At 43.0% G+C, this 15,962-nt stretch overlaps 1 protein-coding gene across 2 annotated transcripts; it reads right to left on the minus strand.

Moving 5' to 3' along the window:
- Positions 1-3,853: 3,853 nt before the first annotated feature.
- peli2 (pellino E3 ubiquitin protein ligase family member 2) lies at positions 3,854-15,309 on the minus strand. 2 transcript variants are annotated; one of them, XM_084014226.1, is made up of 7 exons: positions 15,021-15,309; positions 10,775-10,904; positions 9,771-9,878; positions 8,300-8,401; positions 7,196-7,393; positions 6,817-7,005; positions 3,854-6,653 (listed from the first exon to the last, which is right to left on the minus strand). In XM_084014226.1, exons 1-7 carry the CDS (start codon positions 15,122-15,124, stop codon positions 6,075-6,077), a joined length of 1,410 nt encoding a protein of 469 aa, XP_083870352.1. In that variant the 5' UTR covers positions 15,125-15,309; the 3' UTR covers positions 3,854-6,074. The 2 variants fall into 2 exon arrangements, with proteins under 2 accessions (XP_083870352.1, XP_083870353.1); XM_084014227.1 differs by lacking the exon at positions 9,771-9,878.
- Positions 15,310-15,962: the final 653 nt, after the last annotated feature.

Genomic DNA, 15,962 nt, shown 5'->3' on the forward strand with positions numbered 1-15,962 from the left:
CTCACTTACCACGTATCTGTTTTAATCTTACCTTAAGCATCCTTGAAATGAGTTGTAATCCAGTTAAGCCCCTTTGAATCTGCTTTACAGCCATATTATACCCATTCATCATAAACATTCATATGACTAAACAGTAGCTCACTGAGAGTGTCAAAATACACATATTGCATGTTATAAGGTCAAGCACTGTATCTGCTATTTTGGCATGTGTGACGCCGGCACTATAGAGAGAAACCATGCTTAGTCGCCTTTGCCCATGTTAAAAAGGATTCAAACAATAGGCAATATCACATCACAGATTTTAGGCATAATGATACAGTAGAGAGTGAGTCACTCTGGAGACCCAACATCCTGTCATGCAAAACTGTCACCCTCTTCTTTTACTCTAAAAAAAAAAGTAGAGCCATATTCTGGGCAAAATCTGTCACGCAAAAGCAAGACACATGACAAGTGTTTGCATTAATATTCCAAACCTTGGATCATATTTTGGGCCGACGACAAAAAATCAACAAAACAAGTCAATTTTCCTGCACTTTCAAGTCTTCTGAGAGATTAATTCTCCTCTGTGATCCTGTTCTCATTACAAGAAGCAGTGGACTCAAACACAGCAGGGCCGACCGCTGTTCCTTTGTAACGTGTGGCTACCTAAATGATCCTAAATAAGATAGATGACGGGGATAAAGCAAATCATAATCTGCATTTTGCACAATGGAACATAATAGTCTGAAGAGAACAAGGGACAACATACAGAGCTCCTGTCTCCGTCGCCTGGAGCAGCTCACCTAGTCGAGAGCAATTAAAATGAGAGGATTCAATTTTGTCAAACACCAGGAACCTAAGATAAATCTTGTATCTCATTTTCCAGCGGAGGATACCGCCACACACCAGCGCTATCATGTTTGTTGATATTTTCAAGAAACAGCTGGTGACCGACAGAGTTGGTAAAACAACCCCCTTCCCAAAATGATGCTTATCCCAATCATTTTGAGACCCAGGGGTGAGAGAGAAGGGGAAGGGGGGAGAGTCAAGCGAGACTGGGAATAAAAGACGCTCTCAGACTGTGTTGTTGGTGGAAAATTTAGACAGCGAGCAAGACGGCACGTCTCTGCATGGTTTCCATGTGGGAGAAATCCACTTACTTGAACTGATAAAGATTTAATTAACACAAGACTCTGCAATTACTCCATAATTAAAGTAATTTGTCCCCTTGTTTGGACGAGTAGGCAAGACGCCGCACGCCTCTGTAAAAGCACACGAGAGAACGAGGGCATCAGAGGCTCGTAGAGGTACACTTTTAATATTTGAATTAATGCTTGATTTTCCGACCCTGTTTTGTACTCATAAAATATTTGTACCAGCTTCTCTTTAGCCTGTGTTTATTTGCCTTTTATTGGACAACTCATTTGTTATTCATTGAGAAAGTAATAAGCTGAGTAGGCTGAGTATAAAGTATCATCAAGAGCCACGTGAAATAGTAAATAGGCTGGATGTAATCGTAATCCTGTTCAAACTGCACTGCATTCAGCTTGAATCGTGTAACGTTAGAAACCAAAATGGGATGCTTTTGTTTGACGCCGTCAAATTGCATGAATGAAAAATGAGAGTCCTGTGAGGTGTCTGACCTTGGGCATGGATGCAGGAAGGTCAACCCAATTTACAGAAAAATCTCTGCAACAAATAGTCACTTACCAGATAGTGAGAAATTTCTAAATATGCTACCGTGCCACGGCTTCTGAGAGTTGTTCCTTTATTTACATGAAGGGGGAAAAGTACGGAAGAGCAGGCCGACTATCTCTTATTTACAGATGATTGATCTGCATATAATTCACCTCAGCTGCATGCTGGGTAATTGGGGTAAATACCACAGCCTTCAATTTGCCAGCGAAGGCGTCCTGCTGATAACTTGGCACACAGCCGGACCCACCTGTGGCATTTCAAATGTGAGGACTCGGGGCAAAGAAAGAAACAGAACTGAGGCTGAACTCTGTAAAACACCTACCTGAAGGGATCTTCGGCTATGTTGCAGCTGGGTGATGGACAGCTGTTGCACATTGTATTCCAATCTGCAGATTGCTGGCTGTTGTCAGATGAAAACTACTAAAAGAAATACCCAAGAAAAAGGCTTGATCACTATTTTACATTTATTTTGTATTTTTTTTAAGAAATTATTTTCCTAAACTCTTAGAACAGGCTGGAGTCTGAGATTAAAATATAAAAGTCAGCAATATTGGAGTTACTGGACTGCACTACGCAGCAACAATACTTTAAAGCCTCATTTAATGAAATTAACTATTGAGTTGCATTACGGGAAAGACAGAATTCAGCTTGTTTGGAGCTTTATAGGAAGTAAAATTTAGGATATCTTGGACTTTCCTGCTTTGATTTTGTCTCTTGTGAGTTATGGAAGTGCATTTCTGAAATGCTGGAGTTGAAATAACAAGAGTTTATTCACTGCATTAAATAACATGCCATCTCTCCCAGCGCTTCACTTATTCCATTAAATTGTCAGGCAAATAATATTGATAAATGTGCATGTGTGTGTGTGTTTTATGCAAAGATGCACTTTTTAGTACAATTGTAATGCAGCTGGTGCAACTGAAAAATGTGATGCTGTAAAATCGAGTTGCGTATCTGTGAACAGTGTTAGAAGTTAATTAGGTTTAGAAAGGTGATGATGGAAGAACTGAGGTTTGTGTCAATCTGGGACATAGACCAACATCAGGATAGCACATGAACCTTACTTTCTCATCCAGGAAGCTGGTTCAAGAAGAAAATATTGTATCATTCCGCTTTATTTGCATAACCCTGCCCTGCTTAAGGCAGGGGAGCCACCAAGTGATCTCAGAATTAGCATGCTGTCACCTTCAGTGTCTCTTCTGTCATTCAGAAAAACAGGCAAGTGTGCAGACATATGAACCCATCTCACATCTACTGCAGAAATGTTAATTGGGAAGCATGGCATCCCACGGCTCCGCTCCTTTTCCAAACGCCTAACTGACATGTTATGTATTTAAATCCCTTTCATGTGCCCTTATTATAGAGGGGATGAAGTCACATGCGAAAGATGGAAAATGTCATCATCGTCATCATTGTCGTACAATATTCTGCATGCACATAAAAATAAAAGCCAAACGTTGCTCACTACTGTGTATGTTTGTCATATCATATATGTGATGTCAGGATTATGCCTAGCTATAAATATGCAGCCTGTATCTCCTGTGGTAGTAATTGCCAATATAGGGGCATCAATGGACATGCAAATGTATTCTATTCAAATTCTCTTGTTTAAAATATATTTGTTATGTATTTATAGTGAATCTTTTTCACCATAAACGTCATTTGTATTTCTTTGCTCTGTGTTTTTGGCGATTGAATGCCGCAGGCCCAGTGGTTTGGTGGGCTCAGTGCCAACCTCGCCATTGTTGAGGAAATAGTGCCCTCTTGTGGCGTCAGGGGGAAACCACATTCAGCACTGAACACCAGGTTACGCAGTCATTTTCCTCTGGTGGAATATTAAGATAAGGCTGATAAGATGTAACAGGAAATGTGAATAAAAGAGACTTCAAGAAATGCACGTCGCTTATCTCACAAAACACTGTTTGATAGAGCTATCAAAAGCCGGGGCCGTTTTGGCAACCCGAGATAGATGCTCACACTCAGGAATGATGAAACACACATGAAACTGCGATTAAACTTCTATGTTGTGCGTACACAGCTGAGGCATCTGGAGTTCAAAGGCAGGAGCCTCACAAAAGTAGCGACTGCACAACGCTTTCCAAACCACTGAATCAACATCACAACAATAACTTGCGTGATTGTCAGACGCCTGAAATCACAAAAAACCCAACTCCTGTTGTTTTTTAAAAAGATTTTATTCTTTGCAAAGGAGGCATTGGGGAGCATCAGTGCGTTCCATGGCTTGTGTACAGACAAAATCATAGAACAAGCCCTTGGGTGAACTGAGGGCCCCACCCATATTTACCAAGGAGGAATGTTTGAGGCAGCTACTATGCAGCTGTTACAGAACATGGTCTTAAGCATGGGCACAGTGTTTGAGCTGAGTGTTGGGAGAGGAATGCTACTGTACAATATGTGGTTTAGTACTTGACCCTGCCTGGAAGTTACATAAAAATCTGAAGAAATCAAATGATTCAGAAACGCTCTGTGGTACGACCGAATGCTAGGCACACTTCTCTTAGAAAAAAAATCCTCCAGCGGTCCACCGCTGCTCTTGTGGTCACATTATTTTAAAGTCAAGGAGCCCTTTAATTAATTGCGTTAATCATAATGCAACCTGAAGAAAATGTGATTGCTGTTATCGGTAATTTACTCACAACATATCATTTTAATGCTCAATATTGTTTTCGATAAACTAGAGGCAGAATTAAGGCCTTCAACTACACTCTACATATGGGCACAGTCTGGTAAGCGAGCGTCATAGAAGAATGCACAGATTTGTCCCAGATTCTTTAGTTTCAATTCATCTGCTACTTTGTTTTTTTGGACAACTTGACTCATCCACACACAATAGAACTTGCCGAGTTTGGCACGGTGTGCGATAATATCATTATTCCCATGGGACTGGTTACGAGCAGTTGGACAGCCTCGACTGTAATCCAGAGCTGTCAACATTCCACCATAGCAGCAGTTTGGGTTTAGGATTGTTTACAGAAACACTTTGGATCGGAGAGAGTGGTCGTTACATCTTACATGTGGAGAGAAAACAGCACCTCCTTATATTTGGTATAATCTCTGGATGCTGCTGAGACTGTGCCCAGGTTTGACAGCGTACAAATCATTGGATCAGACCCAGCATGGGATAAAGCTAACAACAGTGCAGATTGAATACAGTTCATGTGTGGGACTGGGTTACAGCTAGCTAGCAAGCTAGCAAGCAGGTGCGTTTTTTAATGCATCTGGTAGTAGAGTTCCAATGTTGTCTTTCACTGCAAAAAGGCCTTTCCTCTACCATTTAACGGCAAAGCCATTGAGAAAGCAAGTTGTACAATTAAAGTACCACCAGTGAGCAGAGTTCATGTATTTCAGTACATTCATTGTTAAACCCTGCGAGCTTGGTTTAATTCTTGTTCTCTCTGGTAGTGTTTTGGATGGTGGGCGGGATCATAGAAAGGGGATTGGGGTGAAATGATGCAGGGCGATTAAAACAAAGCCCAAGGGCACCCACACAGTCCAGCCCGCACACACAATCACACGTGCATGCACACACTCTCAAACATTCTCACACACATTATTTATGCAGGAGAGAGAAAAAAATATATTAACATTTGCATTACAAAACAGTACAAGGGCCTCAGTGTAGTAAAATACCTCTTCTGTCAAGATAAAAATGTGTTGAAGAATCCATGTGGGCTGTCACTTCGTTCTATCTTCTGTATGCAAAACTATCTCTACCTTTGCCTTCAACAAAATATCTTTTCTCATTTATTTAAAATAGTCCCATGGTTTAATGGGATTTGAGGCACTGGATTATATCTCTGTACACAAAAAAGTATTTATTTTTTTTCCATTCAGCAAAGTTTTTTCAAAATCTGGAGAGCTACATGATCTAGATGTCATTTAGGGTTAAGGGCCGACACTGGGGAGCATTTAACTAGCTAGCCATTAGACCCCAGGTTTCTCCTGGCTTTTCTCCCAGCCAACAGTCCAGCTGTCTGGCTCTGTAAAAAAAAAACTTTAATTCATTCTCAATTCATTCCATCTACAACCTTAATTCTACAGCCATCTGATGGAAAACCAGCAGTCATTGTAGTTTAAAACAGCCTTGTTTAAAGCTGTTGGTTCACGGGACGACTGAAACAGTATTTCATTCTGGAGGCATCTGTAGTCCAGCGTGCTCCACGTGTCTGTATCCCACAGCGGCCATCCAAATACCCACACAACAAGCTGTAATGGCTCTCTGTTGTGCAGAATTCCACAGTATATGACCAGAAGAATACTTACTCCTTTCCACAGCTGGCTGACATGAACAAAAGAAAGCACAGAATAATCTGAAGAGTTTCACAGCATGTTGCCATTCCTGTCTAATCTTCACTGCCGTGGCAGGACCGTTGAGCTCAGTCCACTGGGCCCTGGAAGATTAGCTTGGAACAGCCCTGAGTGAGACTGAGCTGGGTGGCACAGAAGGGGCAGGCAGCGTGGAAGGCGTGGGTGCCGTGCGGCAGAGGGATCTCCGCCCAGTACTTGACCGACTTCTCCGAACACACGTGCCCGCACGGCACAAAGGCATGCGTGGGCGCACCTGTGTCCACGTAGAAGGCCGGCTCGCAGCCCAGCCACAGTGGTACGTAGGGGCCCACCAGCCGACACATGGGACACTCCCGCTGAGCGCTGGCCTCTTGCTCCGAACGGTGGCCCCAGTTGTGGTAGCCGTGCACGTGGCCACAGGCCAAGTAGACCCAGGGCTGCTTGTCCTCCAGAGAGGAGAGGGCGCGGCTGCGTTGCATGCTGGGGAAGGCGAGTGTGTTGAGACCCACGGGGCACTGGGGGCGCCCCGCGTTGATCTCCTGCCTCAGAGCCTCCAGGTGCTTTTGGGTGGGAGTGTGAAAGAGGCCCTCTGCAGTACGCCACAGCAAAGTGGCTCCACATAGATCCACCAGGGAGCCGTCCTGCAGTATATTACTCTCGTGCTCCACCTGGACAGAGTGATGTCACAGACACACATTTTGTTAAAATACAATGCTGATGTCTTGCATTTAATCATCATAACCATATTCAATTTGTTAAGTGAGAAACTGCATCTGCTTCATTTAAGCCACAGCGACTGTTTCCATGTACTGTATGTATGAAGCTACTGACCAGTTTGCCTGGGGTCTGTGCTGAGCGGGTCTCTCTCAGTGTGTAAACATCCCCACAAACGGAGATCTCTCGCCATACACCCGGCTTCGACTCCTCCGTGAACCCACCCTTCGGGTGCATCACCAGCACGCCATTGGTTGTTAGTCCATCCATGTGACCGTCGGGGTTCTTCCATTTTGCGGCTTTTTCCTGTAGGCGAGACGGAGCGCAGATACAAAGTGATGTGTGGTGGCAGACTGCTTTTTAACACCGCCAGTGAAAGAAACTGCATTTGTTTATCTGGTTAGAACTCGCACACTCGACATTCAACCATATAGACAGCAGTGTATGTAGAGACGCACACACACACACACACCAAGGTATTCTAAACAGGTATTACCCCAAGGAAGATGTTTTTGGAAGAATCAAAACCAGCTGCATAGATGCGAGCAGTGAACGGCGGGTTTCGCTCGCAGACAACTCGGCAGGCAAAGCGGGAGATGGTGCTCTGTGTGATGGGTGTCTCCTCGCCCTCCTGGCCTCCTGCTACTGTGTCAGTCACCACAAAGTCTATGGGACTCTCAGTGGAACGCCCAATCTGCAAAGCAACACAGGAATGAATGAATTTCATGCTATGTTATTTATTGTAACGGTATTATATTGATTCTTTTGAACTCTTGGTAATATATTGACGATGGGTGAAAAGGAGTGTCTATTTATATTTCCTGCAGACTTGTCTGAGAACATTTCATACAGCAGCATATCCATGCATCTCTGAAGATCCAGGTTTATTTTTCTCATCAAATAAATAATATCTCAGGGCTTAAGAGGTCAACCATGAAAGATGTCCAAACAGTTGTCAAGCTGAACAAGCAGAGGTAAATATAGGCATTTCCTTCTTTCATTTCCTCATTTTTTTTCCATCGCAAAACCTTCCTCAAGTCCTCTTTTCTTCATCTTCTCCACTTTTTGCTGCTGTGACTGTGTTTCTATGTATTCAGTGTTGTTTAAAAGACGCATGGTGATAAAATGGGGCTAAATGTGAAGCACGTGTCTGCAGTGCTGACTTCCCTCCGGTCGTCGTCTCCATGCTTGACTTTAATGCCATAGACGGAACAGTGGACACGGACAGGAAACATGCACTCACTGATGGAGTGTAAAGTTCAGGAAAAAACACCAAACTGCATAGATTTTGAAAGCGTAGCTACAAATATTCTGGTTAAATGTGGAGCTGAAAAGTTCAGTCAATTAAACCATTAGGAAGTTGACGGAATAAAAAGGGTGCTATTTTTGATGCACTTCTTCATCATACACTGTAAAACGGACTGTAAAACAAACAAGTCATAAAGCAGGCAATTAAATCACATCCCCTTGGGTTCTGGGAAATACAATTCTAATGGATCAATAATGAATGTAATGGTTAGTTGCGGACCTCATCAAATGTTGGCGATTCAAAAGATTACCTAAAATACAATCCTTACAGTGCATTTCAAGGGCTTTTTACCTGAAACATGTCTGTGTCTTTATCATGGCTGTACTCCACCACTACCGTATGGTTCCTGGACAGTGTGTAGGAGATGCTGTGTTGGCCTTTGCAGTTCACAGCCTGAAAGAGAACAAGCATCTCATTACAACCATGTAGCATAGTGCTATCACACTCATCACAATACATATTTGAACAATATAACCGCACCAACGTCATGGGAGTGTTTTACTGTTTTTGTTGTTAGGGAAGTAGGGGAAACCCTTTGATGTCTTGGTTTGTGGCTTTAGCACCAAGTCTGAGTGCCAAAGGTTCACAAACAGGAGATACGAGACATATGCCATATGCCATATGCAATCATTGCCGAGGGTAAATTACAGATCAGGGCTTAACAAACCCCACTATTAAACTGCACTCAATTGATGAGTCACATCCTAAGGTTCAGATGGACCGGTGCTTTTTGGGATGAGAATATACATTTGCTTTCATTTCCACCCTGTTATTTACAACAACAGAACACTCTCGGGCCTTTTATGACACTGGATTATTACTGGGTTGTTTACAGTTAAGCAAGAACATTTCTTTATTATATTACTTACAAGCAAAAATCTGTGGAAGGAATTTCTGGATGGAGGAACAGAGACTAGCACGTAAAGTCACACTCCCATGACAGTGACCATAAACCGCCCGCTGGCCTCAGTTAACACATGCTTGCCTACCAGCTGAACTGCCTCAGTGACGGGTGAGTTTGAGCAACTCAGGCCCGGCTCCCATCAATGCTTTACCACATGTGCCACTATCATCGCGCTCTAATCTGAGAATTCCATTTCCCAAACAACCACCCCCCCCTCCCCTCTTTGTCACGTGCAAGTGGGAGAGAGAAAGTGGGTCACCAGCGCCTCCACACTCTGCTGTAACACCAGAGACAGACGGGGACAAATGTCATCATCGCATGCGGTCTTGTCTCGGCTGCGCCGCTACAAACAAATGGTGCTCCACCTGTTCGATGGCTAAAAAGAAGATCATGCACACTTCCCAACAGAAACACATTTTTTACACCACACCCACAACATTTCACACACGCTGCCTCGGTTGAAGGAGGGGAAAACAAAAACACAGCGGCGAGCCATCCAGTCCCCCCCCAAAGGAAGGCCAGTGTAAACAATCACACTTTGCACAAATGCAGTAATTGAGATCAAATGGGGAGTTGAGAAAACAGGGGCATGCTTTGAATAGGCGGCTTGCAGCGGCATCATGGGAGCTCCTCATTATCTGTCATGAACACCGGAGTGTGCACAGACACGTGAGCGTTCCCTTTCAGCTTCTGAGCCACAGAGCGTTCTCAGTTCATTCGTATGAGACTTCTACACTGTGAGGGTGCTGGAGTAAGTTGGCTTGACTGCTGTAGAAAAGAAAATATCTTTAAAAAACAAAAAGATGGGTTTTGTTCACTCAAAAAGAAGAAGGCTCTCCCAAAATCAAGCTCACCAACCTGCTTGTCTGTTAAGGAATAGCTATATTTGGCTGTGTGTACAGCTGGGAGCGCGGGGTCGGGCAACTGCAACAACTTCTTCTTCATTTCACCCTCCAAATCCCAGGCCTGGTAACAGGGTGGCAGAGACAACAGTGGTGAAAGGGGAAGAAGGCAACGGCAGCGCCCATCTCTAAAACAGTCTGTGACGAATTGTGTAAAGGGCACTATTTGCTCAGTTGACTTTTGCAGTAAAAACAGTCGGGTCCAGCGCAACATGGTTCTCTAAGCAAACTGTCTGAGAAACTATTTGTAGTGCGGAGCAACAGGAACATTAAGCCATATTTCATAAACCACTGCAGCACAACATTCTGCTCAAACTCGAATGGAATGATGCACAATCTCTTTAAAAAGGCCACTGTAACAGAAAAACCTCTGATCAGATATCGGGAGTCAAGTTCCACAAGGTGAGAGTAACCCGAACCGGTGGGCTTTTAGCCAGCGATCTCAACTCCCAACAAATGTCTGGAATATTGGCCTCCAAGAGGTGCCGAGGTAAGCAGGTCCTCTTGCTTGTTTAGCAGTTTTTGCTTGGGAACCAAAGGCAGGAATGCAGGACGGCAGACGTGTTATACTGGACGAGGCAGTTTCTGGCAGGCAGTGCAAAGAAAAGCTATGAGGCCCGGCGAGGAACTGCAGTTATTGTACTGGAAATGTCAACATTAAGGTCTGCCAACAATAATGTAAAGGAGTTCGCCGCGCGTTTCACAAGCTACTGAAATCACTGAAAAGCCTCTGTGCTGAAAATGGCCGTTGATTTTTCTTTCTTCAGCTGTCATTCCTCTACCTCTAATCTGTTCAATCACAACATATATTCAAAACTTCTCAGAGTACACTGACAAAAATGACTCATCACCCTCCGTTTCAGTTATTACATGCGTAAACATTGTTGTCTAAAATCTACATCAAAAGCAGACAACGGTTCATTCTGAGAGCTAAGAAATCACTTGTGATCTGTTGTGTACCTTGCTGGCCTGGGGTGTGTTGAGGATGTGCACAGTGCTTGGCTTAACACCATTGGCTTTGGTCCTCCTGTATAGCGCAAATCTGCTTTTCCGTCTACCCCGATCTCCATTGGGCAGAGAGCCATTGTACCTGTGACGGAAGGAACAGTCAATTAGCAAAACACTTTTAGAAAGGGTGGGAAAAATGCAAACCAAATATGTATCCAATGAGATTTACAGGCTCAATTCGTATAATCATACAACAAATAAACAGGGAGGATAAGAAACATTCATGTTATTTTGAAAAGGAGCTTTGCCGTGCATTACATCACTGGCAATCTACTGCACCCTATAAGCAATCTAAGCGTTACCTTGGATAATGTCTCTTATTACATAATGCACTCTGGTGCTTGTGTTTTTAGCGAGCCAACTCGGTAAACTGCAGCTGTTCTTTCGCTCTGTGTCCCAGGCAGGAGCAGGTTTTAAGATGCACGTCAGGTTTGCTATCACTTTGAGAATGTGCGACTCTCGTGACTGAAACACGTTTTCTTCTAGCTTGGATTTTTTTTTTTTTTCTAACACCGATATTGAAAGCTCTGAGATCTCAACTTCAAAGCCTCGGCATCACCAGAAGAGCCTTCTCTGTTTTCACTTCTCGATATCAGACGTTTCCTCTCAGTCTGCAGTGAGCCACAGAGCCTCGGCAGCTCCTTATGAATGAAGAAGCCCCTTCCGGTAGGACTGCTCCTCTCCCCATCCACCAGCTGGTTCCTACAGCTGGGACACCCCATGCTCTACTCCCGTCCAACACACAGACCTTCTGTCACACACTCGCATGTAACCACAGTATGCCGAACAAACGGACGCTTTGGACACAATGGAAAGGTCACTATTAAAAGCCTCTCGTTTGCATAACAATGCATATCATGAGGGAGTGAACTCTTCAACCACTACACACTCTGACACACACTTTGTTGCAACTTTAATGCAACAGCCCTTTTCTGCTCCTACCTCCCTCCAAACCTAGTCCACCTGTCCCATGTCTCCTCGCGGCTGGCCAGGCATGAAAACACATGGTCCCAGTCACGACAGTGCACAAAGCTGGCCTGTAGGACAAGCCACCCACAGAGAGCTAGAGAGAAGCACTGGATGATACCGTCGACAAAAACTACAACCAATACACTGACAGCAGGAGGGAAATAATATTATATAATGAATAGTAAATAATTGTGTTAGTGAAGATAAAGTTTAGAATGTTCACACAGTTGCAAAACTCCTCAGCCTTTACTAATATTACTAATACTTATTATTGTCTAATAGCAGTTTTATTTTACATGTCGCTTTAAAAAAAAACATTCACTCAAAAAAGTGAATGAAAGATGAAAGAAAAAAATCATAAAATGTATCGTGGTCCTGTGAGATCTAGATTCCATACAAGATCCATATACATATTATATATATTGAAGCTAAATTAACACCATGCTGACTATGGATTTCATTGACTCCCCACCTAAATAAAGAGCAGCTGGGCCTATATATGTTGTATATATATATATATTTGGATACTTGTGCCTTGACGTATGACACATAAAAGATTATATGCAGCTTAGAATGTTGCCATTATGAATTCTAACTGCAGAATTACAACCCTGGCTCTTTAAGAAAGAAAAAAAAAGAAAACGCAATATGCCATCTATTATTCACCATTACATAGAGGAACAATATTCTATCATTTGGGAACAGTCACTGTCACATTGGCTAGGACAGGCTTTTTAAAGCTTCACTCCAACCTATTGTGATCACTTTCCCTTTTGACCTGTGCCAGACATACAGCGGATTTACCTTGAAATACTTGGGAGCAGGGATTAGAAGAATCGGGCGTATCACCTATCCTCCCGGGTTGCACCAAAGAGCCAACAGCACCTCCTAACGCATATGCTAACACGAAAAGGCTAGTGTTTGCAGAATAAGGAGGATCACGTAAGATGGTGTAGAGGTTAGATGATGCTGCAAAGTAAGACTACAGGCTATTAGTGCTTCAGATAGGCCCATCTTAACTGTGAGAGGGAAGAACATCCGTTGAGTGACTCAGATTTATCCTACAATGACCCAAAGTATCCATCAACCTACACTCTGACACTGTTGTGTTGTTGAGAATGGCAGTTATAACACTTCTCCTCTTTGGATGAATGGAATTTGTTCTTAAAAAAAAAAAGTATCGCATCTGAACAATCAGTGCAAGTCTGTAGCAAAGATACCCCCATGTTGATTTGTACACTTCCTCTACCGAGTGGTTCTTAAGGGAGAAATGTACAAAGTTCAATCAATAGGCCCAGTCTCCCAACCACAATGGACAGAGGAAGCTGAGGAGAGGCAAAGGCTGAGTCCTCATCAATCCATCCTTTCATTTCCAGGATACCCACACAGTCACCCCCTCCTCACTGACCAGCACCAAGCCAATCCGTCCAGGCAGAGATGGGGGGCAGCCATGCAAGTAATAAGAGCCACCACGGTCATGGCAACAAACCACTGAGGGAACTGCTGCTCAAACAAGCTTTGTTCCATGCTGTCAGCTATCTTGTCTACCATCAGTTTTATCAGTGGGATGTGATGTCATGGCTGCGATTATACACCCGTCACATCTGATTCAAGTGTGTGTCTTTATGTCAGCAGAGAGAACAAAAGTATCAGCTACAAATATGCCACATGTTCAGTCTGGGGTAATAAGCAGTCAGCGGCGTTTGTCCCTTATAATAAGCAGTATGGCTGCGAGTGTATGGGCGGAGGGCAAGGGACAAAAACCCACTCTACCATGCTCGGCATATATAACCTTTATAAGCATCTCATTTCAAGCGCTTTGAACAAAAGCCACACACATGGAATTTCCACAGCACATTGAGCACAAACACCACAAAAAAAAACACGCTCATTTTAAGTCACTTGTAGTACTGGCCAACTTCCAACTACTGATGAAACAGCAGGTGTTTTCCATAATCTGTGGCAGCTGTTGCCCTTGACAGATTATCAATATAAACATGATTGTTTAGAAAGATAACTGGCTGCTGTTTCTTCTGAACAAATACTGGTTTTTAACTGTTCTGACATAAACAAAGAACAACAATTTTTAAATCTATGGCAGAACGAGGCATGCATAAGGTTGTTAACATCACACATATCAACACATTAGTGGTGGGTATTGTTTGAAATGTTGCAATACTTGTGCTAATTTGATAGTTTTAATTATCGATGCCAAAACTATTAAAGCCTTATTTTAAAGTATACGTGCATGTTTTTTCTATTAAAGCTTTTCTTCTAATGTTTTGAAGAAATTATGCCAAATAACTCAAATGTAAACTACTGTCTAAACACAATGCAACGTTGTAATCAGGATTTTCTTATAAAAGAGGCATTTGATGACAACTTCTAAGTCAATTAACTTAACAATGGGCAATTAAAACCAGCAATTGTTCTGACGAGCTTGATTAATGGTTTAAGTACTCAAGGAAAAGACTTTCCAAACGCCTGGTAACAGTTATGGTCCATGTGGACAGCAGACATGAGTGAATGTAAAGAAATCGACTTTTGTGTTGGAATAAGCAAAGGTGTGTGATTTAAAACTAGTTAACGCAACAATTATCTACAGACCAACCTTAGCACCTTGGAAACATAACCAACCTTAAAGATGCTAAGTGGTTCGGTCTGAGCCACAGATAGTTTTGAAAATAGGAAGAACCCCGGGGGCTGGGGGAGGGGACCATCACTACTTCCGAATTCCTAAAACCCCTTGAATCCAACTTTTAAGGTAGAAGGAGCGTCCTGGTCAGAGTTGCTGACTGAGTGTGGGCTTTCATTTCAGCCGGGGTTCTAAAGCCGTCCCGAATCTATTTCGGTGGACATCGGTTGGTTCACACGACTGTTGTTGCTTTTCCCTAAAATTGTCAGAGAATCGCTACCAACTCGAGGAAACGACAATGTACACATTTCTGATTGCGCACGTGTCTGATTAGTGGAGTAACGTGAGCGCGTGCATCTAAAACGGGCTTGACGTCGTCATGGATATATCTAACTGCGTACAAGTCGACGTTTGTCTTAAAACAAAAACACATTGATAAAGTTGTATTTAAAAAAAACCGTCCACTCGCGTCGCTACGTGAGTGCCCTCCTGTAACGTGTAACTTCCTCAAGATGAATACTCGCCTTCGCGTTATGTTACTGGACTCTACGAAGAAAGTTATCGGCAAATTAATATCGACAAGGCCAAACTTACCCGAGAACCACCAGTTCCCCGTATTTCACTGGGTCTTTGGACGGGGCGCAGTGCTCCTCCTGGCTTGAAGAAAACATGAGGCTTCTGGCTTCACTGTGTAACATTAGCTATACAGTATTAACAGTGGCTCAAAAATCACCGGGAAATACCTTCAAAAAACACCACAGGCTCTCATTTCAGATCATATTTCCGGCGGCATGTATTTCTGTAGACTCGCCGATCCAGTTTTCTATATAAAAACTAGTCTCAAACTTCTCTAGCGTGACATGGCAAAATGTAACTTACTTGGCGGTTGAATCCGCTCTGAAGCAGATACAAAAACAGCGAGGAGCAGGGCCGGGACGTACCATTCCCTTCTTCTTTACTTTGTGTAGGGGGGGCGCATGACGATTTGTTTAAAATAGCTCTTTTTACCTAAGTGTGCCGTGAATGATTATAAAAGTTATTAAGTATAACATACATAGAAGATTTGTGGGTTTAATTTATTGTTGGTTAATTCGCGTTGGCGTATTTAGAAGTAAAACTCCATATTTTTTCCACCTCACATGGTCTATGGGTCGAACCCTGTGTTATGTAAACAAAGAGTACAATCTGGGAATTCTTAAAGGGATCCTACTTTCCCCGATGTGTTTGGAAGTATCCAGTTTCCAATATCTAACGAGAATATGCAAAATGCATCAAGGATCACATCGTTTTATGAGATATGTCTGCTTGTTGTATAAATGCACACAAGCCTGAGAGAAGAGCTTACAGAAGGTGGGGCAGCAATACGCATAGTGGAAAAGAATCGTCCCGGCACATTTCCTGACTAGATAACATGCAGAGGGTGGAAGGATGGTGAAATCTCATTGGCTTATTTCAGTGGTGACTCCTTAGTTTCCTTCAAGATTGTGATTAGGATTTTATTGCAGTTGGTTAATGCATGTGATTGTTTATGCAACC

The sequence above is a fragment of the Eutrigla gurnardus genome, assembly GCF_963514095.1.
Source record: "Eutrigla gurnardus genome assembly, chromosome: 7".
NCBI lineage: Eukaryota > Metazoa > Chordata > Actinopteri > Perciformes > Triglidae > Eutrigla > Eutrigla gurnardus.

Excerpts from the sequence above, each read along its gene's own strand:
- peli2 (XM_084014226.1), bottom strand. The coding sequence starts at position 15,124 with ATGTTACACAGTGAAGCCAGAAGCCTCATGTTTTCTTCAAGCCAGGAG. Across the intron at positions 10,905-15,020 it reads GGGGAACTGGTGGTTCTCGG|GTACAATGGCTCTCTGCCCA; the intron begins GTAAGTTTGGCC and ends CTTCCGTCACAG. Across the intron at positions 7,006-7,195 it reads CCAAAAACATCTTCCTTGGG|GAAAAAGCCGCAAAATGGAA; the intron begins GTAATACCTGTT and ends TCTCGCCTACAG.